This window comes from Cervus canadensis, chromosome 29 (genome assembly GCF_019320065.1).
Source record: "Cervus canadensis isolate Bull #8, Minnesota chromosome 29, ASM1932006v1, whole genome shotgun sequence".
Taxonomy (NCBI): domain Eukaryota; kingdom Metazoa; phylum Chordata; class Mammalia; order Artiodactyla; family Cervidae; genus Cervus; species Cervus canadensis.
The window spans coordinates 14,928,153-14,955,160 of NC_057414.1; the positions used below are offsets into that span (position 1 = coordinate 14,928,153).

The window sequence follows — 27,008 nt, forward strand, 5'->3', positions numbered from 1 at the left end:
CTTCTCATGGCGGTGTCTTCTCCTGTTGGAGGGCACAGCCCCCTAGGCCCACGGGCTTCAGTAACTGCAGCGTGAGCGTCTGCACTTGCAGAGCCCAGGGTCTCAAGCATGGGCTCGGTAGTTGTGGCGCAGGGGTTTACTTGCTCTGAGGCACATGGAATTTTTCCAGACCAGGAGTCGAACCATGTTCCCTGCATTGGCTGGTGGATTCTTACCCACCATACCACCAGGGAAGTCCTATTTTTCTTTTCAATTTGTTAGTTTTTATTAAAAAAGAAAGAAAGAAGGTAACAATTATTCCATAACACCACTAAAACAGGGCTCCCACTGAAGGCAGCAGAGCCTGAAATAAAGGCTGAAATGTGTTGGCAGGGGTTCTGCCCCAAGAGTGATGACATAAGTCTCCCAAAACCACAATGCGAAGTAAATTTTAAATCTTGCTTTAATGTGCCAGTGAGAAGGCTCAACATCCATGCCATACTGTCCTAATGTGTACTCATTGGAATAGCCCTAGCAACATCTGGTTTTTGTGAATTTAATTATTAATGACTATTCTAAGAACCACAGTACAAATATTTATTCTTGGTTTGGTATAGTGGTTTTATTTGAATTGTATCCCTCTTTTGTACATTTTCTGATTTTGTCAGGCAAAATTTAGAAAAATTAAAATCAAATTTTATTCTTAATGCAGGTGGGGTTACTTCGACAGAAGTTGGACAGTTTGGAAAAATGTAACTTAGCAATGACTCAAAATTACGAAGGACAACTACAAACCCTGAAAGCTCAAGTAAAGAAACGCATTACAATTTAGTATCATGTTTTAATATATGTTTGGACCTATAATATTGTGTTAATTTTGCTAAAATTAAGTATTTTAATATAAGCAAAAGTTGTTGTATTTTAAGTACAGGTTATATGTTTGGTCCTGTCTTTCGTTGTTTTCCGAGTATTATTTTTGTCTCTTGTGTTAGATGGTCAGCTCTCTATCCCTGTTAGCACACTGCCAGACTAATGGCTTTCTATTAATCAAGTGACTAACTGATTACCTTATGATAATTAGCTATGTGAAAAACAACAACAAAATATCAACTTACTAGTCACTGCTCCCTAATAGGGGTGTCCTTTCTTCTATGGCAGTTTAAAATATGGAGGTCAGGAAGATCCCCTGGAGTAGGAAAGGGCAACCCACTCCAGTATCCTTGCCTGAAGAATTCCATGGAGAGAGAGCCTGGCGGGCTGCAGTCTGTGGGCTGTAAAGAGTTGAACATGACTGAGTGACTTTCACTATTATAAAATAGATCATTGAAAGAACAAAACTGATCTTTATTGCTTTGTTACGCATAGGTGTTTGATAAATGAGAGGGCTTCTGCTTATATGGTGAGAGGGCTTTCTTTCTGATTTATCCCTATGTCATACTCCCCACTGTGCTGACAAGCAAAAAGTTTCTTTCTTCACACAGATGACACATAGGGCAATAAGCATCTCAGGTCTAGTAGGCACTAACTACATCCTTGCTTCACTTAGTAAATTAATCAAAGGGGAAAGTGGTTTGATTATGAATTTTACTTTACAACCAACTTTTATTGAAGTGCAGAGATTTCACAAATTGTAATATGGTTAAGGGAGCCCAAGGTAGTTAAAGCTCCTCCTAACATACCTTTTTAGGGAAGTGATCAGCCATTATGATAGGATTATGAAGCATTTGATGCACTTAATGGGTATTATCTTACAAGACTAGCTGTTAAGTCTATCTAGATATTTTGCCTTCAATTTAAATAGCTTCTGCTAGATGGTAACTTGAATTATGAAATATGAATATGCTTATTTTCCTAGCTAAGATTTGAAGCATTTGACACTTAAGTCAAACAACCTTGTTTTTTCTATTAATATAAAGATGAAGCTCTAATATAGCAACATAAATATTGAATGACTATAATAATTCAGTGTAAACAAAGAGAACATGATCTAGAATAAGTCTGAAAAAAATACAGAGATCTAGATACAAGTTAAGTACCATCTGTAAATTACGTTTAACTAGTTCAGTCACAGCTTACCAAATCTTTAATTTCTGGGGTTTTTTTTAATGTCTATTGTTAAAAAGTGTTGGGCTTGTTTACAGACACTGAGTGGTCGTTCACTGTATGAATCCTGACCATCTGATGCTTTGCATCTGTTTTATCACTTGGCTGCCAGCTAGCCAGCAACTCTATTTACAGCAGTTTTCACAAAAATTTGCTGTGTGCACCAGCGCAGAGAGCTTAGGAAACGCTGTTTACGCCTTTGGTGCTGGACATTTACAGTACATAGGAGCATGTTATAGGCTGCGAGAAGCCCTGCTCTGAAAACATCCATCTAGCCTTTTTAATCCACCATTTTTCAAATGTATTTGACCATGGAACCCTTTTGTTTTTTATACTAAAACCAGTAAACACTGTAGCCCAGCTGCAATGTAAACACCATGAAGAGGTATTTCATAGAATACACTTTGGAAACACTACACTGTTGTTGAGAGAACAGCCATCTGCTTCCACTGCAGTTTTCCACATTTCTTTTCTCCTGTGGCTAAAAGAAAGGGAGAGAGGGAGGAAAAGCAGAAGAGAAGGAAGAGGAAAGAAGGGGTAAAAGGAAAAGAGAAAAGTACTGTGTATTTGCCTCAGTTTGTGTAATAGCTAGTAATATGTCATTTTTTCTAAGCAGAAAATGATACTTTGTGGCAAACATGCTTTTGTTGCTGCTAGTTCACGCTACTGCTCCCTTCTTTGAAATTCTTCATTTATTTACAACCTTATTTTCCTAAAATATCTTAAGGATACATTCTATCACATTCTGCCTTAAAAAACTCTGACAAAACTTTCTTTTGAAATTGCTTCCTTTTTTAAAATGGTGTATTTTCTTTTCCTTCTAAAATTATAAAACTATAATTTTATATACATTATATGCATTTGAGATTTATTCTTCTGGAAAGGTGGAGTCAATGTACTTTCCCCTATTCCTCCTGCTAAATGCAACTAGAAATCCTGGACATTATTTATAAAACAACATAAGACTGAGAAGTGGAGAGGAAAGACAGACCAACTAGGACCTTGGGACCCAAGGAAAAACATGGTGTTGAGTTCCTGGAATTTCTTTTTGCCTCTCATATCATAGACTGGATAACAGAGAAGCCAGCAGGCCAGACTCTCAAGTGGGCACAAACAAACCAAAAGAGGAAGAAAGCCTCCTCCTTGCAACTGAAAGACCGGAAGAAAGACAGCCTACCAAGATTAAAAGCTTTTTGATAATAACTGCATGACTCTAGCCAAAGGGCACAGAAAAGGACTACAGCTGCAAACCCACTTCACCAGCAGAGACCGAGTTGACAGCCTGGGCTCCACCCTCGCCTCTTCTGCTGAGGTAGTCCAGGCCACAGCCTCGGGGAGTCAGAGCAGACAGTGGAAACGCAGTCGGTGGTGTCCGGGCAACCGTAGGAGAACCTGGGCTCCTCTGCGCCTCTGGCGGTGGTGCCGCGCCCTTCTCTGCAGTGGTGTCTGGGGAAGCCTAACAAGGGTCTGGACATTCCCGCCTCTGTGCTAACAGGGCTCCTTCCCTCACCACAGTACCGCTGAAGGCCACGCAAGAAGCAGTCACGGGGCATCTGTGCCCCTTCCATCAACGTGTGCCAGTGAAAGTGTGCGGACCGTGAGCTCCCGCTCCCACTGGGCAGTAACAAGGAAACCTGCCTCTCCCCAGTGACCGGCTGAGGCCACGTGAAGACCTGGACTCTCACTCCCACGAGGCAGCAGTGAGGCAGTGTTCCATCTTCCCTGCTGGAGCGCTGTCAGAAGAGGACTGCTAAAACACAGTATTTCTACAAAATCTGGAGTCACATAACAATACCCCAAAATGGTTTCAATTTTTAAAAAATCACGCATCATAGCAAAAACAAGGAAGATCTCAACTTGAATGAGAAAAGTCATTTAAGAGACACCAACACTGAGTTGATATAGATGTTAGAATTATCTGATAACGAGTTTAAAGTAACTGTTATAAAAATGCTTCAATGAGCCATTACAAACATGCTTGAAACAAATTAAATCAGAATGTTTTAGCAAAGAAAAAGATAAAGAACAAGCAGCTAGAAATTTTGTAACTTAAAAATACAATAACCAAACTAAAAAATTCAATAGATGGGTTCAAAAGCAGAATAGAGAGGATAGAAGACATACATAATGAGTGAACTTGAACACAACACAACAGAAATTACCCAATCCGACAGCATATTAAAAAGCAACCAAGACAGCCTGGACAGCATATTAAAAGCAGAGACATTACTTTGCCAACAAAGATCCATCTAGTCAAGGCTATGGTTTTTCCAGTGGTCACGTATGGATGTGAGAGTTGGACCTACAAAGAAAGCTGAGTGTGGAAGAATTGATGCTTTTGTGGAAGAATTGATGGTGTTGGAAAAGACTCTTGAGAGTCCCATGGACTGCAAGGAGATTCAACCAGTCTATCCTAAAGGAAATCAGTCCTGAATATTGATTGGAAGGACTGACGTTGAAGCTGAAGCTCCAATACTTTGGCCACCTGATGCAAAGAGCTGACTCTTTGGGGAAGACTCTGATGCTGGGAAAGATTGAGGGCAAGAGGAGAAGGGGACGACAGAGGATGAGATGGTTGCATGGCATCACCGACTCAATGGACATGAGTTTGAACAAACTCAAGGAGATAGTGAAGGACAGGGAAGCCTGGCGTTCTACAGTTCATGGAGTCACAAAGAGTCGGATGTGACTTAGCGACTGGACAACAACAAAGAAGTTTTGTTACCAATAGATCTACCCTAAAAGAATAGCTAAAGGAATTTCTCCTTGGTAAGAAGGAAATGATAAGAAAAAATTGGAAAAGTGAAAGCATGGATAAATGCAGTAGATTTTACTTCTCTTGAGTTTTCTAAATTTTTTGACAACTGAAGCAAAAATTATAATAATAGCTAAAGTGGTTCTTAATGTATACTGAGAAAATAATTAAGATAATAACATCAGAAATGGGTCATGGCAAAGAGAACTAAGATTCTAAACTTCACTTGAACTGGTAAAACGTCAACACCAGTAGACTGTAATAAGCTATGTATGTATAATATTATACCTAGAGCAATAACTAAAAAAGCTAAACAAATAAATACATTCAAAAATACTATAGATACATTAAAATGGCATTCTAAAAAATGTTCAAAGAACGCAGAGAAAGACAGGAAAACTAAAACAGATAAACCAAAAACTAGGCAACAAACATGAAACAAAGTCAGGCTTAAACACTAATATCACAATACTTACATTAAATGAAAATGGTCTAACTATAGTAGTTAAAAGAGATTTGCAGAGTAAATAAAAAATATATGACCCAACTGTATGTTTTGTTTCAGAAACTCACTTCAAATATAACTACGTATGTAAGTTGAAAATAAAAAGATAGAAAAAATATACCCTGCAAATACTAATCAAAAGAAAGCAGAAGTGGTGCAAAAATAATTCAGGGGAAAAGGAATAGTCTGTTCAACAGTGACAGAACAATTGGATATCCACACGAAAAAGAACTAGATTGGACCCTTACCTAAACCACAGACAAAAAATAATACAAAATGAATCAAAGGGCTAAATGTAAAAACTAGATCTGTAAAACTCTTTAGAAGAAAACAGGAGTAAATCCTCATGGTTTTGGACTAGGCAACAGTTTCTTAGATTTGGTACCAAAAGTGCAAGAAAATTAGATAAACTTGATTTCATCAAAATTTTAACAACCTTTGTATTTCAAAGCACACCAAAAAAAAAAAAAAGGCTCACAAAGTGGGAGAAAACATTTGAAAATCATATATTTAATAAGGTATTCATATCCAGAATTTAAAAAAAAACTCTTAGTAGTCCATAGTAAAAAGACAAATGATCAAATTTTAAAATGGGCATAGATATAAATACGCATTTCTCCAAAGGAGATATATAAATGGTCAAATAAGCATGTGAGAAAGTGCCCAATGCCATTAGTCATTCAGTTCAGTTCAGTTCAGTTCAGTCGCTCAGTCGTGTCCGACTCTTTGCGACCCCATGAATCGCAGCACGCCAGGCCTCCCTGTCCATCACAAACCCCCGGAGTCTACTCAAACTCATGCCCATTGAGTCGGTGATGTCATCCAGCCATCTCCTTAGGGAAATGCAAATCAAAACCATAATGAGATGTCCCTTCACACCTGCTAATTGCTATAATCAAATGATGGATAAAAGCAGGCATTGGTAAGGATATGGAGAAATTGGAGCCCTGTACATTACCACTGAAAAGTGGAAAATGGTTCAGCCACTTTGGAAAACTGTTTGGCAGTTCATTAAAAAATTAAACTTACAGTGTCTACATTTCAGTTTCTAGTTTCAGCTATTCTACTCCTAGGTATATATAACCAAGAGAAATAAAAACCTATATCCACACAAAATCTTCTACACAAATGTTCATAGCAGCATTTCCCCATAATATTGAAAAAGTGGAAACAATCCACATGTTCATCAGTTGATGAATGAATAAACAAAATATGGTATACCCATGCAATGAAGTATTATTCAGCCATTAGAAGGAATGAAATATTGACCCATGCTACAACATGGATGAACCTTAAAAACATTATGCTGAGTGAAAGAAACCAGACACAAAAGGTTGCATATTGTATGATTCCATTAATATGAAATGATCAGAATAGGTAAATCCATAGAAACAGAGATTAGTGTTGCTAGGGCCTTGAGGAAGGAGGAAATGTGTAGTCACTGTTAATAGATACAGGGCTTCTTTTGGAGATGATGAAGGTATTCTGAAATTAGATAATGTGATAATTACCCAACTGAATATACTAAAAACCAATGAAGTAATACTCTAAATTTTATGGTAGGTGAACTATATCTCAATTTTTAAAACTATGTGAGAAAGAAAAAGGAAGCAGAAATGACTGCATTACTATCAGATATAAAATAGACACAATTGTTCATAGCTTTCTTTGTAATAGTCAAAAACTGGAAACAACCAAAAATATCTCAATATGTGAATGGTCAAACAAACTGTGTTTACGTCTATGCCATGATATAATACTGAGCAATAAAAAGGAGTGAACTATTGTTACCTTGATCGCATATTGTACTGACATCAATTTCCTGAGTTTGATACTGTACAAAATTCACTAAGATGTAAATATTGGGGGAAACTGGGTGGAGAGAACCCAGAATCTCTCTGTAATATCTTTGCAGCTTCTTGTGAATCTATAATTATTTCAAAAGAAAAAAGAAAAACAAGTTTTGTAAACAGTTATTTAGAAATTTCCTAACAGATGTTGATAGATCATGAGGCTTTTAATCTATTATTTGAAGGTAGAACAAGAGAAAAAAATTACAGCCTTAAGTTATAACAAGAATTACTGATAAGAGAAAGATTATATCAAGCTTTATATTTAATTTTATTTTAACTTACATTGATATAAGTGTGTTTGTATTTTTTATGTTAAGTCCTCCGTTTCCTTAAAAGAAGTGTAAGTTGGTCATTTTATAGATTGAGTTATTGAAATTAAAATTGTCAACACAAGATGGCACTAAATAAAAGTAAGAAAAAAACTTTGTTGTTTTAAATTGTGAGCTTTTCTATATATGGTTAAGATAAAACTGAACAAAACATTTTATCAAGTGAATTGTTAAACTGTGCAGTCAATGAAGTTCCAAATTTACTTGAAAGCTGAATTGTGTTCAGCTTCAACAATTTAGTTTTAATAACTGGTTCTAGCTTCACTAATTGGAACATTTAAGCCTTACTGCATTTCCTAATCATGACTTAAAATTTGAAAGAGGTATGCAAGAGAACTATCAAGAAATCAAGTTATAAATAACCAATAGTAAAATGTTAGCATTCTCTATTATTTACAGTTTTCCAAACTAACTAATAGCTTTGAAAAACTGAGATTACACCAGATGAAACAAAATAAATTTCGACGAAAAGAAGTACCACACCTCAAAGAGGAAATGCCCTTTGAACTGAACAATATGAACCAGAAATTAGAGGTAAGCTATGTTGTCTTAGTTTACCCCTGTTTGTATTAAGATGGTTTTTGCTGTTGTTGTTGAGGGCTGTTTGTCTCCAGAATGCACAGTGGCATGCACCACTGTGGTAACAAAGCACCATTAGAAACCTGCTTCCCATTGAAGATATTTTCTTAGTGCACCTTCCTTCAGGCACTTAGTCAATTAAAACATCACTTTAATTTATACATCTTTCATACATATCAGCATTTTGGAGAGCAAAAAAATGTTCAAAGAAACTGCAGATGTTGAGTGAAATTGAAGGACATCCCTGGGGTCAGTTAAAGAGAGTGTCTAATAAATCTTTTAATGGCTGTTTAACTATTAGGTACTTAAGTCTTAATGAAGCCTCATAGCAATTTTCAGAACAGAACTTGAAGTTTCAGGATCTTTTCTTTAAAGGTAGTTTCACTCCAATATAACGACCCTGTGTCACCCAGAACTCCTAAAATCTCAGTCGCTAAAAAGGTTAAACATGTCATAGAAACACTTATTTCAATCCTCTTAACTTTCCAACCTTGGAAAAAATAAGCGATTTTTCTTCCCTGTGCCCTTGTGCACTCCTGCTACTGGCCATGAAACAGCAGATAGTCTGCTGTGAGTTCCTTTTCTAACCTTAGCTAAATTCCCACTGTGGCTCAATTATTGTTTTCTAATTGACCTCAAATTGACCCCTATCATGTTATCCCACTCAGAGTTTTTTTGTTTTCCCACTGTTCTCAAGCCCTAAACAATAGTTTCTCCCCACAGCCAGCCAATGATTTCAGTTTCTTTTGCTTTGTTCATAGTTAATGGCTCTCTATGTCCCTGATAGCTTAGCTGGCAAAGAGTCTGCTTGCAGTGCAGGAGACCCCGGTTCATTTCTGGGTCAGGAAGATCCACTGGGTGAGGGAGAGGCTACCCACTCCAGTATTCTTGGCCACCCTAGTGGCTCAGATGGTAAAGAATCCACCTGCAATGCAGAATACCTGGGTTCAGTCCCTGGGTTAGGAAGATCCCCTGCAGAAGGGAAAAGCGACCCACCCCAGTATTGGACCCACTCCTGGCCTGGAGAATTCCATGGGCTCGCAGAGTTGGACATGACTGAGTGACTTTGACTTCCCTCACTGTGCGTCCCAATCAGCCAGGTAGAAACCTCTTAGGAACCTTTGATGTTTTCCTTTCTTACTACTCCTATTCCAGCCCAGCTTTGCCCCTTTCTGTGTCTAATGCCTCTTACCTCTGTCTTCCTCCTAACTGTCATTGTCCTGTTTTATACTTCTTCATCTTTGTCATGTAACTCTTCAGTTAACAGCCCTTCTCAAAATTTTCCTCCAAAATATTTTTCAGAGCAGGAAAAAAAAACAAAACAAAACACTCAAACTACAGCCCTAAAACCAGCCTATTTCAAGAATTTTGTTGGAAGTGTTTGGCTTTAGTTTTTAAATTCCAGTAAATTTTATACTGTACTGCATAAGAAACATACATTTTAAAAAATATAAAATTACTACCACTAAGTAAGGATGACCCTCTAGGAAAATGCACTTTGTATAACTTCCTGCCTCTTGCAATGGTGTAACTAGACTTATTTTTAGAATATTCTGGTCTCACAGAAAATGCTCAAAGATTGTGATATAATATACATGGGCTTTCACTGAAAATGCAGTTAAATCACTGACTCTTCATTTGATTGACTTCTCATGGGGATTAGTGGGAGAACTACATTCATATAAATTGTTCAAAGAAAAAGCCTTAAATTAGTATCAAGTACTTTGTGCACACTTTACATTTAGAGATCTAAATACGTAAAATGTACCTCATGAAATTATAGTGGAAATTAGTAGCAAATATGTGATATATTTGTATTTATACAAAATTTTTAAGCATAATATGTAAATACAGTTTCATCTATATCATAAAGGAAACACTTCATGTACCTGTCTTTGTTTAGAGGCAGCTGAAAAATTAATGTGTAGGAGATGGACTGTTCCAGTTTTAGCCTACATCTAAGCATGTTTCTCCTTTGGGACAAACATTTATACACTGATACAGTGATTGAACAGTGGGAAACAGCTTGCTCCAGTGAAAGAACTTGACAGTTTACAGCTTAAAATAGGGCCTGACTGTCTCGCTTATTTGCCCTGTGACCTTTGGACAAGCTGATGACCTCACGGAGATTACATTTTTCACCAATAAATGGGGGTTAAGATTGTCTTACAAGTGACGTTGTGGTTATGGAAGAGGAAAACGTGTGTGTATGTGTGTTTAGATGCTCTCTGAAGCATCTGCGGTAAAAACACATGAGGCCTGAAAGTTGCCTTAAAATACTCGAGTGAAAAAGGTAGAGATGAGATACAGATGGACTGACTTGACAGGAGTTAATCTGGGTGTAGGGTACATGGGAGCTTGTTTTGCTCTCTGCTTTTATATAAGTATGAAAATTTTCATAAGAAAAAGTTAAAACTATCTTACAAATGAAGGTTCATAGAGTCCCTGACCTATAGTAGTCACTAAAGAAATGTTCGTTCTGCCTCTCAAGATTTAGTAGAGGGATTAAAATATATATTTAACAATATAACTTCTGCTATAAACTGATTTTAATGCCTCTGATCCACTCTCAACCTTAAAGACCCAGAAAAGGTTTCTATCCATGGAGAACTTAATCTGAAGGGTTAGACAAGTGTACAGACGTGCCAGAACTGGACCCTCGGCTGATATCTCCAGTCTCTACAAAATTCTTACAGTCTCTTTCTCAGTCTCTGCATGGCCCCATAACGACTGGATAGTGTGCGCTTGAAACCAATACATCTAAGACCAAGAAAGCCAGGACTATTATAAGTACCAGCTGCCAAGTTCATGACACACATTTGTAGCCTTGTTTGGCCTGATTCTTGGCCTCATTTCTACCTGTTGTAGAATTTTTAAGGGAGAGACCAATGTTCCTGCCTTCTCTTATAGCATGCTGGGAAATGTTTATTTTCAAGATTGAGGTTGTTGGGTGTGTATATTAGTATTATTGCATTTATATCTATAAGTATTAGTATTATTGCACAGTTCATATCATATTATTGCAAGATGTGAACTGTGCAAGTCAACCTTAGCCACATTTTAATTCAGACTCTAAAAACTCCTTCCTAAATTAAGCATTTTTTATAATGCACCTTGTATTGATTTGAAAATTTAACCTATTTTTTTATTAGAGCCTAGTTTTATAAATTTGTCACTATTTCTGAAGACCCTGTTTTCATGTACCTTGTTTAAAACTGTCAAATGTCAGAATCAAAGTCAGTTACTTTAAATGAACTGTCTCCATTTAATTTAATAAATATAGTCTATGTATCAGGGTATTATTATACATTTAAAACAGGATCTATCTGTATTTCTCCAACTTTATTACCATCACTCAATTTCAGGTCACTTTTAATTACTATAAAAGCCTACTACTTTAGTAGTGAAGTCTTCCCTCACTGATTATTTGGGAGCTTGTGGATTTATAAAATGAAGATTTCCCCCCAAATTCTTTAAAATCATTAATCTGTAGAAAACGTGAAATGCATATTCTCATTTTAAACACGATATAGCTTTCATTCTCTAAATTAGTATATTTATTTTCCTGGATAGCCAATCCAGTCATTTCAGCCATCTTTGAAACACCACCAATCTCTCAAAATAGTTCAAATGAACTTTTTTCCAATTTGATGTATTATTGGAGATGGCTAAGACAATCATGGCATCATCTGTATGACTTTTACGTGGCACTGTTATATTGTACTAATACCGTAAAATCATTTGTTTACATGTACATTTCCCTACTTTATTATATGCATGTGTGCTCAGTCGTGTCTGACTCTTTGTGACCCCGTGGACTGTAGCCCGCCAGGCTTCTCTGTCCATGGGATTCTCTAGGCAAGAATACTGGAGTAGGTTGCCAGCACCCTCCTCCAGGGAATCTTCCAGACCCAGGCATCAAACCCACACCTCCGGGGTCTCCTGCATCGGCAGGCAGATTCTCTACCACTGAGTCACCTGCGAAGCCCTCAGTCCTTGTTTTTTTTCCTTTGAAAAATTTGTTTCTTTTAAGCATGTATTATTTTTAAATCCTCCTCTTTCCACAGTACCTGCTGGACACTAGATGCTTAATACTGCTGAATTGATGATTGGAAACATCAAATATGTTCATGCCATGTATCTACATTCAGTAATATCTCATATGGACTCAGTAGCTATAGAGTTTATTTCCAACCGTGTTATTTTCTTTGCAAAATTTAGTGAGAACTGCTTACATATCTGGAAATACTAGTACTGGGCTTTTCTTTGTACATTCAAGAAATGAAGCAATACGAAAGTAATGAAATCTGTAGTACTTAGTCTTAAGTTGTTTACAGCCTGGACAGAAAGAGAAGATATAACGGCCAGCCCCAGGCAAAATAGAAAAAGTGGAAGTTGCTCAGTCATGTCTGACTCTTTGCAACCCCATGGACTATACAGTCCATGGAATTCTCCAGACAGGAATCCTGGAGTGGGTAGCTGTTCCCTTCTCCAGGGGATCCTCCCAACCCAAGGACTGAACCCACGTCTCCCACATTGCAGGCAGATTCTTTACCAGCTGAGCCACCAGGGAAGCCTGAAGCCCTGAAGTTTTCTTCAGGGTCCCCAAAGCCACATCCTTTTGTCTTGTAAATCTGTGAACAGATAATCATTCTCCATGAAGACACAACTTGAGCAAAAGCGTGAAGAACTGAGCGCCCCTTCTTTCAGCTCAGCCCAGTTGGTTCTGCCTAAGGGAGGCCTGAGATAGCAGCTCCATTCTTGAGAACGGATTGCTCTTGGCTTCCCCTGAAAGCCACAGGGGACAAAGTCACTAAATTAGCCCAAGCCCCACCCCTCACAGACAAGGTAGCAGGTTTGGTGACTGAGTATAAAGAAGGGAAAAAAACTTCTGGTGTCCGCTTAGGAAATAAAAAGGAAGTACTGGTTGATGCAAAGAGTTGTTTAAAACTCCATTATTAATAATCAGTATTTGTTACAAGAAAAACATTTTTAACAAAATCCTTATTTCTTAAAAAAAATGCAGATTAAGTTTCATACTTTTTTCTCAGAACAAAGGTGCAAATGAAAGGTCTTATTTATTGTGCTTTAAAATGAATCATTTTTTTTAGCTTCTATTTCTCTCTCTATTAAAGGAATTTAGAGCAAAATCAAGAGAATGGGACAAACAAGAGATACTGTATCAGACTCATCTGGTTTCTTTAGATGCTCAACAAAAAATATTATCTGAGAAGTGTAATCAATTTCAGGTACGTTTTCTAATACTGTCTAATACTAAATTAGAATAAATTAGAGGTTAAACACTATTACTCTCTTTACCACTCAGCATGTAATCTTTCTACAGATAGAAATGCCAAGCAACGGAAAATAACCAGAGTAGGTCCAACACTAGGTAGAGTTACAAGTGCATGAAATATCGTTAATGACTTTATATGTCCCAGAAGGTGGTGCTATTAAAAGTCTCCATTGTTATTGTGTCATTAAATAGCATGTTTTTGTGTGCATATGACAAGTCGTTTACGTTTAAGAAGGCTTGGTCCCTGCCCCCTAGAACTTTACAGTCTAGACACAGAGATAATACAGGTACAGGTCGACAGATAATTAATGACAAGTGAATGGAAAGGATTCAAATCCTTTTCGAGGTCACAGGAATAAGAGAAAAATTTGAACTGAGATAGTCAGGACACGTCCTCCAGCAGGAGTGGAACGCGGCGTGGGCCTTGAAGAAGGGAAGAAGGGAGGTATTTTGAGACAGGAGAGAATGTATTCAGGGTAGTGGAAAGAGCAAAGTCCTGAGGCAAGAGAGCAGAAGGTGAGTTCGCTGAATGGGAACTGGGCTGGCTGGGTGGAGGGTGTGTGGGAGGCGGGCCTGGGGGCTGGTGCAGGTGGTAACCAGCTGGAAGCTTGCCTAGGGAGTTGGAAAGTTCATTCACGCCAGTAAGATGCTGTTTTGTTTGTTTCGTATATGCTGCTTTTTCATTCTTTCTTTAAGTTACTTGAATATGTTATACATGTTCCCTGAACAGCACAAAATAATCTGACAAAATTGCTAACCTCATCCTCTACTCCATTCTTATCCATTTAATACCAATAAGGTAAACAATTAGGTATTTATCTTCACATAATTTTTCTTTTGTTTGTACACATATGAAAATCTGTTTGGATGAAATTATATGTTTCTTTTTTAAATTTTGCTTTTTTACTTAATAAGCTGTGGATAGCCTTTTGAGTCGCTGCTTAATTATATTTCAGAGTATTTATTATATGTGTGTGTGTGTATATATATATATCATATACACCATAGTATATAGTAGATATACCATAATTCTTTCAAACATTTCTTTATTAATGAACACTCAGGTTGTTTCCAGTTTTCTGCTGTTACACAGTAGTGTAACAAATGTCCTTGTATAAACATCTTTAAATACCAATACTCTCATTTTGTTAAATAAAAATCTTAGAAATGTTTGTTGAGCCAAAGGGTATGTTCATTCATATTTCTAATCAATATTAGCAGGTTATTTTCTAAAAAAAATGATAGCAATTTACAGTTCATGAACAAAGACCACTCCTGTCTTGTCAACATGGAATATCAGTCTTTTGATTTTTACCAACTTGAGAAACTGATAGTAATGTTGGCTTGATTTGCTTTATGTTTCTCTGACTGCTTGTAAGGTTGAGCATCTCTTCATGTGTTTCTTAGCTTTTTTCATTTCCTGTTCTGTGAATTGCCTGTGTACAGACTTTGCCCACTTTTCTTTTGTGCTATTTGCCCTTTCTTATGATGTGTAGAAGTTTTTGTACTTTGGGAATTACACGTGTTATATGTGTTGACAACTTTTTTTACAATCCAGATTTGTTTATTTTGGGTCATAGAGACATTTTCAACTATTGTGTAATTAAACCCATATGTTTTTCCTCTTTTTCATATCTTCTATATTTTATTTTTTGCTGAATAAGAATTTCCTACCCAAAGCCCTCTGCATCTTTGCTCTGAGATTATAGAAATATGACTTCTCTTTATGCCATCTGAAATTGAGGTTTTAGAATAAATACTAGGCTGAATTATGAAGGACAGAGCTTCATTATCTAATAATATATTTAAAGATTTTTTCCTAATTTTTTCAGTCACTCTTGAACTTTATATATAAGCTTAGACATTCCCCACTTCACTGACACAGTTTTCAAATTTCTCAGAAACAGGCACAAAGTTACCAAACTCAGCCAAACGGTAAAAAACAGGACATAGAAGACAGCAACCCTGAAATTCCTCGGTTGATATGTGAACCAGATTCCACTTGTGAAACCAGTGAAAGAGATGAATTCGTTATTGAAAAGTTAAAATCAGCTGTGAGTGAAATAGCATTAAGCAGGAATAAGTTACAAGATGAAAATCAGAAGCTCTTACAAGAACTGAAAATGTACCAAAGACAGTGCCAGGTAAAGATTTATTTATTTTTCAACTGATACTGCCCTTGAGTTATACAAATGATGACTCAACAGGTATATGGATTAGAAAGCTAATTTTTTTTATTACACATGTAAATTCAGTTCACACTTCCTCTTGATAAGTAATTCTTACTTGAGTGAATTTAGTGATCCTGTGCCTACTGTCCCCCGCGAGGTGCTCTTGGGACCTTCAGCAACGCAGTAGTAATTACCAGCGCAATAGGACACTGGTCTCTCACAGACCTCTGTTCCTAAACACCGTGGCTCTTTAGCCAGTCCACAGCCTCTGAACCCACGTTCATTCTCTGACCCTGTGCCTCTGACTCTCAGGAAACCATTGAGGGTTTGACCCTCTAATCACCTCGATGAAAGGCATGTGGATCACTCCCTGTGATTTATCACTGTTAGGTTTATCATAATGGTTTACCAAATAGTAGCCCAGAGTTTTGTTTTTTGAGGTGACTCCATGTTAATAGATATGATCAGTGGTTTTTCCAAGGATTAATTTTTTTAACTCAAACTTTTTTTTTTGTCTCTCTCTTGGAACCACTAAGAAGGTTATGTAGCATTCGTTAAAACTGGTCATGACCAACTTCTTGCCGAAGTGTGTACTTCATATTCATGGCTGTCCCAGTTACTTGACACATTCAGTGGTTTTCTCTCGCATTCTCCATCAGACCTCCCCCCTGCAAACCTTCAGCCTCTTTCTACCGATTCCTCTGTGTCAGCCCACTTCTGAGTCCCACTCTCTTCCTCCCCAGCTGGAGATCAGGGCTCCAGGTCACCTCCTGAGTGTGTCTCTAAGGTATTCCGCCTCAGGCCCTTCTTCCAGGGCCATTTCTCAGTGTTGGGTCGACTGCCTCCCTCCTCCTGCTGCGCTGTCTGTGAGATGACACGTGGGCCTCATCCTTGCCCTTCTTTCTCTACATCCACCGTCTGGGTCCCCCGTCCCCAGGCTGGCAAGGGGTCAGAACACAGACTGCCGGCTTCTCCTGCCCTGCGGCCCTTCTCAGAGAAGTACAGCTCCCCACTCCAAACTCCAGCTCCATTGGAGGAGGGGCTGTTATTCAAATACACAGGAGAAAGCAGATGTAAACAAACAAGCCAAGCTAAACCACAAATACTCAATGCTGAGGACCTCATGCAGTTTCTAGAAACAGAAAAGACTTTGATGCTGTTTTCTCTGGCTTCTAGAAGGTGAATGAGACGAGCACCTCCTCTTGTGCTCTAGGGCTCAGCCCCGCAGTGCTGGCGGAGCTGGGTTTCTCACGGGCTTCCCTTCCCCTTGGGGCCTGCTTCCCCTTCATCTCCCGGGATAGGAGCCACCGGTCACGCCTCTGGCCCTGCGTCAAAGGCAACTTATATTTACATCTTTGTAGCTGTCTTTGTAGTGGTTGAATCCTGCAGCAGGGTCACAGTCAGTAAATGAAATTGTTTTTCTGGGTATTACCTGAATATTCTCCCCTTGTTTCAGGTTATCCTGCTCAGACTGAGGACTTCTCTTTGTCCTTTCTTGAGGTCTTTTTGGCTCTGGTCCCTAGGAATCTGTTTTCTGCTCCGACCTATTTTGTTCTGTTTTCGTTGATTTGCCTGAAACATATTTCTTCCGCAGCTCTAGTTATGAAGATTGGTTCTACCTTTTAGTGAGGTCCTGATTCTTCAAGAACATTAATTCCTTTTAATCTCCCCCCAAAGAGTTCTGTTTGGACTTATTACGGACCAAGAACATTGTCTTTTATAGACAGAGGTTCAGCTTTTGGTTCTTGGCTCACATGTGGAATAGAAATCTCTATTCTTGCCCAGTATTCTAGGAAGAGGTTCTATTCCCCTTTCATGGCAGCGTGACTGACTTTCTCTATAAGGCTTTCCTTTATCAACCCCACTTTTCTCCTTCTCAGAACTTCATCTTTTATACTTTTCCAAGAAGTACACTGGAGAATCTTGTTAAAAGAAAGAAGGCTGCAAATGGAGGAAGTGTGTGCATTGAGAAGCATTAATAAATTAACATTCCCGGTCCAGATCACAACCCCTGCTCTCTGTGTGAGCAACGCGAGCCTGTGTTGCTCACCCTGTCACACTCGGGCTCCTGTGGACAAGTGAGAAAGTGCAGCCTGAGAGTGAATGCATCACTGGGAGGTAGAGGACGTGAACCTCCCGATGGCCAAGGCCATGGTGTCCATCCTTTAGCATGATTGCCATATTGATTAACCCTTCTAACCCATGATATGACTCATCCTTCACCCAAGATCTTTACAGACTTGCAGGGTTGGAGTGGGGGGCTTACCTGTCCTCCTGAGAAGGCTCTGTAGGTTGTCTGGGCTGAGGAAGGCCCACGTTAGCAGGAATAGAGACACATGCAGAGAACGAATTCCTGGTCCCTGCAGGGGAAAAGGAGGGTGGGACAGACCGGGAGAGGAGCGCTGCCATATATAAGGCACCACGTATAAGATGGATGGACGGCGGGAAGCTGCTGGGTAGCACGGGGAGCTCAGCTCGGTGCTGTGATGATCTGGGCGGGTGGGATGAGGGCTGGGTGGGAGAGAGGCTCAGAGGGTGGGGCTCTATGTATACCTGTAGCTGATTCATATTGTTATACAGCAGAAACTAACAGCATTGTAAAGCAATTATATTCCAATAATAAAATTTTTTAAAAAATGAAAGTCCATGTCACCCACTTTGACTTTTGCTTATAGACATTTATTAATGTACTTAACTTATTAACATTCCTAAATATATACCAAAAAAATAAAAATGCAGCTACTTACAGAAGTCAATATAATTATAAAATATTTGATTGATATTTATACTGAAGTTTATAAATATAACTATCTTAATTGCCTAATTGTTCTGAAAGTGAAGTGTTGGTCGCTCAGTCGTGTCTGCCTCTTTGAGATCCCATGGACTGTAGCCTGCCAGGCTCCTCTGTCCATGGGATTCTCCAGGCAAGAATGCCGGAGTGGGTTGCCATTCCCTTCTCCAGGGGATCTTCCTGACCTAGGGATCGAACCCAGGTCTCCTGCACTGCGGGCAGATTCCTAACCATCTCCGCCATGAGCCACCCGGGAGCTGATGCTCCTGTAAATCAGTGACTCTCTGCGAGCTGGTTTTTCTTGCCCAGCGGCACTCAGCAGAGCTTGCATGTGTTTTTGGTCATCACTGCAGAGAAGAGGGGTGTTATTGGCATTTGGTGGGTACAGGTCTGGCTTGCTGCTGATCAGCTAACAGTCTCACAATGCTCAAGACAAACCCCACAATGAAGAATTGTGCAGACCAAATGTAAATTTTGCTCAGGCTGAGAGACCTTGTTTTAAATTTTGAAATGTTATTTTTCTCATAGACTTCACCAGTAATTCTCTAACTGTACATGTGATGTTTTCCAGAGTTAATGATAAATTTTACTGTGACTGGAATTTATTTATTCATAATCCACCAATTTCTATGAGAAAGTGTACCAAAATTAGTTTTACAGATTTTTGTTAGTGTAAAAACTATATATCCTTGGATCTAGGAGCATTAGTAAATTTAAACATCTCCATTTTATACTTTACAGAGGATTCACTTATTTAAAAAAAGCAATTCAGACTATTCTGGATTAAATTTCACACACCAGAAAGTGTTATAGTTCTAATGAAAAGACTTTTGACAAATAATTTGCTTCAAAAACTTCAAGATGTCTAAAAATTTTATAACTAAACAGATGGGCCTGAAACTTGTTTTACAAAAATTACGTTTTACCAAATGGGAATAATTAGAGGTGAATAATCACTATAACCAGTGAGTGTTTTTAGAAAGAAGTTTCTTGTCGGTTTTTGCAAAACTGTCATATGTTAGTACTCCACATCTTGCACATACATTTAAAAAGAGAACCATTTCAGTCTGAATTACTGTCACTTATTGTATGTAAAATTGTTTCATTTACAACATACTTTAATGCCAGCTGCATCTGAATTTTCACAGAATCACATCTTCTCACTTGTCTTTCTACAACCTTGAAATGTGTCAGCAGACACATCTATTCCATTATATATATTTATTTTCTGTGCTGCGCTACACTCACATTTTGAAAGTGTGCAATATTTCCCATTGGTAGTCAGTGACAGAAATAAATTGTTCTGAATTTTTATAATATCTATGCCAAAAAATATGACCTTATTTGTTTGCTCATTATTGTGTCATTAAGGTACTAGAGCCACACAGTCCTTAGAAATATAATACACAAATGTAATTTAATCTTTTACCAGTAGCCACATTAAAAAAACATCATAAGAAATGGGTAAAATTAATATATAATAGTAATATATTTTATTCAGCACAACACATATCCAAAGTGTTATCATTTTGACATCCAATCAATGTAAGAAAATTATTAATGAGATATTTTACATTTCTTTTCATATTTAGCCTTTAAAATCCAGTGTATATGTTACACTTGCAGCACATCTCAATTTGTATATTAAGTATCACTGGAAGTACCTGATCTGTATTTAGATTTTATAAAATTTACAGTTAAAATTTTAGACTTGCATACACACACAAGTTGTTCCAAATAAACTTGACAGTGTTCCAATAACTGAATCAAGTACCAAAGAATCATTTTCCTGAATATTTGCATCCACATTGGCAAATAATTGATTTGACTTTTTATACAAAAGCATGCTAATTTTAAACTACATCTAAGTTAAATCCCCAATTCTGTGTCAACCCAGTACTATTGACTTTGAATTCAAAGGGATATTACATAAGTCAAAAAAGCAACTCGATCTATCAATTATCAGTAAAGCTTCTTTTCTTATACTCTATAGTAAATTTACATAATGCTGTCAATTAAAAGCTTTCACCTATTCCTACATGTTAGAAAAATGTGTCAAATCATTATTTATTGTAAGTTTCAGTTTTAACTTCTCTTATCTGTGTAGCTGGATCACAGATAAGCCTTTTATCCCTTAATGATATCTCCAAATGTCCCGCTTTTAGGTATTATTGTCTAATGACAGTACATAAATAGACTCCATTATTTTCAGATTTTACAGAATTTTTGTCAGTTCTCACCCATGGTGATACTACATTTCGCCGGTCTGGAGTTAGAGCCCTCTTGTGACCCCTCTTCCCCAAGGAAGGCAGGCACACTCCTCTACATGCAGTTTCACGTTCCATTGCTCCCTGGTGGCAAATCTGCAATGCAGGGAGCCCAGAGAATACCTTCTTCAATTGAGTAAAGTAATGCCTGACATTCACGTCAAGTTTATTTGTCTATTTGCTAATCTCTTGTTTCATCTTTCTTTTGTTTATTTTGGATTTGTAATCTCATCTGAAAAATCTGCACTGTTTGAGACAGGAACTTTATTAAATCATCTATTTGAACATATTTTCCTATTTATTTCGAAATCAGCTAGGAATATCTGGGGCTAGGAATATCTCTAGGTCTCCTAGAAAACAATATATTTAAGACTTTGGTTAAAAAAATGTTTACCTGGGACCTCATATGTCCTATACTGTCTACACAATTATAATTCTAAGCTGTGAAATTTTGGATAAGAATTAATAAGGAAACATATATCCACATGAAAACTTACATGTGATTTTCATAACAGCATTATTCATAATAGCTAAAAAGATGAAATATCCAAATGACTTATCAACTGATGAGTAAACAAAATGGTATATCTATACAGTTAAGTATTATTAGCCAATAAACAGGAATGAAGTACTTACTGATACCTGCTGCAAGATGGGTGAGCCTTGAAAGCATCATATCAAGAGAAAGAAACCAGTCACAAAAAGGCCGCACAGTGTATGATTCTATTTGTCTGAATTGTACAGAATAGGTAATTCCATAGAGACAAAACATACACTAGTGGTTGCCGGGGGTGGGAAGGAAGGGAAAATGAGGCATGGTGGCTGATGGGTTTGTGATAAAAATACTCTGGAATTAAATTGTGTGATACTTGCACAACTTTGTGAATATGCTCAAATCCACTGAACTGTACACTTTAAGTGGGTGAATATTATGGTATATGGATTATATTTGAATGAATCTGTTATTGATGTATAAAGAATTATTAAACAAATGACTTTCTGAAAATATCAATAGTGTTTTTATGGTCTTTATTAGCAGTGCCCTAAGAACAGCCCTGCCCCCATCTTTACCAATAAGCTACAGGCCTCTTTTACTTATTTTTCATGAAACAATTTTTGAGTCTTAAATGTTCTAAGTGGACTAGTAGACAAAAGATTTGGATTTTTCCATTGCAGAATCTGCCACTTATGAGCTGTGTAACTTTGGGCCAAGCCTGGCCCTCAATTTACTCATCTGTTAAAATGGCAATGGATTTGATGACTGCAGGCCATCTCAAACCTTCCCCACTGTCAGAAATTCCCTTCCCAAGCCCCACCTCCACCTCTCCTTCCACTAGCATTGCCTTTGTCCTTCACAAGGACAATACAAGCCAACAGATAGCCCCTCTCCTACCCCGCCTTCCAGATGCGTCCGTGCGTCCCCATTCTGTCTTCCTTCCTTCTTTCCTGTTGAGAGGGCAGCGGGGCTCTCCCCCTCTAGGCAGTTCTTTCACTTGTGCTTTGGGACCCACCTCGCCCACCTTCTCAGGACCGTGACACCGTCAGTATTAACCCTTCTCTCCCAGCTGGATCCTTCCCAACAGCTTCTAAACTTGCTCAAGCCTCTGTTATTATCCAAATTAAACACGGGGCTCACAGCATTGCTGGTGTTTCTATTTACCAGCTAAAGTAGGGCTACTATTGGGCAATAATGGAGCCGTAGACCACAGTTTATAATTCACTTTGTTGACCAGCTTTGAAATTAGGTTTTTCTTGGCCATTCACAGTTATTTGCATTAATCCAAATTTTATGCATTGGTACTCATGCTTTTATGTTTCCCCCTTTCATATAGCATGGCTGTATGTGGGTGATTCTTTGTCACTAGACTGTGAGCTCATGAGGACAGATCCTGTGCCTGTATCCTCAGCGCTGAGCACAGTTAAGAGCTCAGTAAATATTTGTTGAATAAATGCATGAAATTCTGTAAGACTGAGCCAGCAAAGGACTAGGTATCAGATCATTTGAAATTAGGATGCTTCGTAGATATTAAATATTTTAAAATGTATTGCATACATCATGATATCCAAATGTGAGCATTGAAATTTTTTGATATTTTTATTTAGGCCATGGAAGCAGGACTCTCAGAAGTGAAAAGTGAGTTACAGTCACGTGATGATCTCTTGAGAATTATAGAAATGGAACGATTGCAGTTGCACAGAGAACTGTTAAAACTAGGAGAGTCCCAAAGTACTCAAGAAAATAAGAAAAGGTATATTTTTATACTCAGCAACCTGAGAAGAACTGTTCAAAATATGATGCTTAAATATTTTTAAGAGTCTTATGTTTGAAATTAGAATTAAAAGTCTGTTTTGTATTAATTATTAGGTAATATTAGATATTAAAAATAAAGCTAGTGATTATTTTATCTTCAAAATTATTATTAGGTAATTATTAGGTAATATTAGGTATTAATTATTAATACTACTAATTATTAGGTAATATTAGATATTAAAAATAAAGTTATTGAATATTTTATTTTCAAAATCAATGTTTTTACTTACCTGGAAAATTATAGCATGTTCTGATATTATGCATACTTATGAAGTCAAAGACTTTCTTAGAACTTTTATTCTTCAGAATATTGAATGAACAATAGTATAGAGCTTATATTTAATTATCAGTGTTTATAAATAAAATTTACTACATGTTTTTCAAATGTTTTTATGTTGATGGCCTTAAGCCTCAACTTTTCACTCATAAATGTTTTATTTATTTTGGCCTCTAAACTCATCACCTTGTCAGTTCCATTAAGAGTTTTGTTAGGGCAGATGTTTTTTCCTCTTTTAAAGTCAGGAATTGTGTACTGTATAACCACAAAGGAAATGGCACTGCTGAGGATTATTAAATGTTTATGTTTGTGAATAAGACTGTTCTAACTCTTCCCTGCTGTTCTGGTTCTGAGTAGACCTTGAGTCCTTCTCACGTCTGAAGGGTAATGCCAGATCAGTGATAGGACTTCAGACACTGAACACCCAAACGATGAGGGACATTTACTGAAAGATGATCACATTGTTCTAAAGTGTTAGTCGCTCAGTCCTGTCCAACTCCTTGTGACCCCACAGACCGTAGCCCACCAGGCTCCTCAGAGACCGTGGGATTCTCCAGGCAAGAGTACTGGAGTGGGTTGCCATGCCCTCCTCCAGGGGATCTTCCTGACCCAGGGCTCGAACTGGAGTCTCCCGCATTACAGGCGGGTTCTTTACTATCTGAGCCACCAAGGGAAGCATTATTTTTTCAAAGCTGTAGGGCCTCCTAGCATTCCTTTGAGGTCTTCAAATAGCAAATTAATATTCCCCAAAGTAACCTCTTGTCCATCTATCTAACCAAGGGTGGTAGAACACCTATTAGCCAGTATGCGTTTTAGAGTGGTCAGATATACAAGCTATATGTCATCACCACTGATCATTAATAAATCCACTGGAAATATATTATGTGTAAGACACTGTTCCAGTGGGGTGAGTTGGTGAAAAATGTCTTCACTTATGGAATGTGTATGCCTAAAAACATAAGAAATTTCCTAGAAGAGCAAACCATTCAGCCCATGTCTAGCTTTGGGTTATGAAGAGCACTGTAGGTATTTACTCTGGAGCTCTATCTCACACAGTCAATTTTTAATTCCAGCCATGGCCAGCCTTCCTTGAATATATGACTTAATCTAAAATCTTGCAGTTGTTTGCATATTTGGCCAATACAACTCTTCTGTTATGCCTGCTTACCGTTTTCTATTTAAGCTGGTATATATTTTGGTCTCCAAACTACATTTTCCTCATTTGGAGGATAGTCTTCAGTTCTAGTATTCTGAGATTCGATGAAAAATAGGTATTTAACTTTTCACAGCTTCTATTGTATTTTAGACTTTGGGCATAGTCTTCTCAGCCTTCATCTTTCCCATTGAAAATTTCTCATCGTTTTAGTTTGTTTTCATTTGAACATGATTCTGTCCTCTTTATTGTTTTTTTGTTTGAATTCTGTTTCTTTTTTACAGTTGTATTAGGGTGAAGCAGCCAAGGCTACTGAGTATAAACACACAATAGTCTTATAACAGTAGCATTGTAGTGTTTTTATTTATTTTCAAAACTTTTCTCCATTTAATGCCAAGATTTTGTTAACTTTTTCTTTTCTTATAGAAGCATCTTGGGCTGACATGTTCTGAGAGTTATTAAAAACGATTCCTACATTCCCTTCTTACATGATAAGTGATAGTTCCTTTATGTCTTTATGTTAACAGGATTATTGTTTTCTTCTTGAACTTGTCCACATCAAAGCTTGATGTTTGTTCCACTCACTTACTGAAATTTATGAGATCATTATGGGGTTTTTACCATTCAGTTCAGCATTCCACTCCCTGAATTGCTTAGAAAGAATTAAAAGTAGGAAATTTCATTTTTCACCATTTAAAAATCATAGCAAAGAAGACAAATTTAAGATTGATCCTGAAATAATGTTTTATGGGAATACTGGATAAAATGCTCACAATATATTACTGAGGGGAAACAAAAGGGGCCTGAAAAGCAGTGTGTACAGTACATGCTAATTGTATGGGAAACGTGTGTTTCTACACATGTGCATAGACAAAAAAGACAGTATACACAAAAATGCTGACAGTGGTTTTTCCTAGATGACAATTTATAGCAGTATATATACTCTGATAAACTCTGTTTTCTACAAAGTTAACATGTATACTTGATGACCAAAAAAAAAGTAGTCTAATCCAGACACATGCACCTCAAGGATATCACTATTAATTTATACCTTTTATTTTTTTTAACTTTTTATTTTATATTGGAGTATAGCCAGTTAACAGTATTGTGATAGTGGACAGGAAAGGGACTCAGCCATACATAAACATGTATCTGTATACACTCTGCTGTATTGAAATGGATAGCCAACAAGATCCTACTGTATAGGACAAGAAACTCTGCCTGAATGGGAGGGAAGTATGGGGGAGAATGGATACATGTATAATTTATACATTTTAAAAGAGCCCTTTATTTTCCATCTTTTCATTAATGATTTCTCTCATCTCTCAGATTTTGTTTTGTTTGTATGTGTGGCTTAAGTTTCTGATTTGTGGAACTGTTTTAAAGGCTCTTTGGAAATCTAAAATCATGCTCAGTTGTAGGTAGGTACATTCCTCAAAACCCCAGACACTATCAGGTTAGTCCAGCAATAGTGGAAAGCATGCTACGTTTCTTGCATGGTTATCTTAATTTTTTTTAAGTTTTTTTTAGATTAATTAATTTATTTTAATTGGAAGCTAATTACTTTACAGTATTGTAGTGGTTTTTGCCAAACATTGACATGAATCAGCCACGGGCGCACATGTGTTCCCCATCCAGACCCCCCTCCCACCTCCCTCCCCATCCCATCTCCCAGGGTCATCCCAGTGCACCAGCCCTGAGCGCCCTGTCTCATGCATCGAACCTGGACCTGTGATCCACTTCACATATGATAATATACACGTTTCAGTGCTACCCTCTCAAATCATCCCACCCTCACCTTCTCCCACAGAGTTCAAAAGACTGTTCTTTACATCTGTGTCTCTTTTGCTGTCTTGCATATAGGGTCATCGTTACCATCTTTCTAAATTCCATATATATGCGTTAGTATACTGCATTGGTGTTTTTCTTTCTGACTTATTTCACTTTGTATAATAGGTTCCAGTTTCATCCACCTCATTAGAACTGATTCAAATGTATTCTTTTTAATGGCTGAGTAATATTCCATTGTGTATATGTACCACAACTTTCTTACCCATTCATCTGCTGATGGACATCTAGGTTGCTTCCATGTCCTGGCTATTGTAAACAGTGCTGCGATGAACATTGGGGTACACGTGTCTCTTTCAGATCTGGTTTCCTTGGTGTGTATGCCCAGCAGTGGGATTGCTGGTCATATGACAGTTCTATTTCCAGTTTTTTAAGGAATCTCCACACTGTTCTCCATTGTGGCTGTACTAGTTTGTATTCCCACCAACACTATAAGAGGGTTCCTTTTCCTTGGCACCCTCTCCAGCATTTATTGTTTGTAGACTTTTGGATAGCAGTTATTCTGACCGGTGTGAGATGGTACCTCATTATGGTTTTGATTTGCATTTCTCTGATAATAAGTGATGTTGAGCATCTTTTCATGTGTTCGTTAGCCATCTGTATGTCTTCTTTGGAGAAATGTCTGTTTAATTCTTTGGCAGCATGGTTATCTTTATTTTTCATGTTTCAGTGATTTTTTATTTTACCAATCTCCCTGATGTGGAAGTGAACATTACCTGTTTCTAATTCTTCAAATTTCCTGTGGAAATCTTACTTTTCATACTAGTTCCTGCCTTTCTTCTCTAGTGCCC

The 27,008-nt window shown here is 37.6% G+C and overlaps 1 protein-coding gene across 2 annotated transcripts in view; it reads left to right on the forward strand.

Annotated features, from left to right (window-relative positions):
- The window catches only part of DEUP1 (deuterosome assembly protein 1), a 107,167-nt gene that overhangs the window by 23,174 nt on the left and 56,985 nt on the right, over positions 1-27,008 (forward strand). For both annotated transcript variants that reach the window (XM_043452668.1, XM_043452669.1), the window contains exons 4-8: positions 692-787; positions 7,924-8,058; positions 13,239-13,352; positions 15,301-15,543; positions 22,732-22,877. In XM_043452668.1, the coding sequence (XP_043308603.1) occupies positions 692-787; positions 7,924-8,058; positions 13,239-13,352; positions 15,301-15,543; positions 22,732-22,877 (734 nt within the window). The remainder of the gene's footprint in view (positions 1-691; positions 788-7,923; positions 8,059-13,238; positions 13,353-15,300; positions 15,544-22,731; positions 22,878-27,008) is intronic.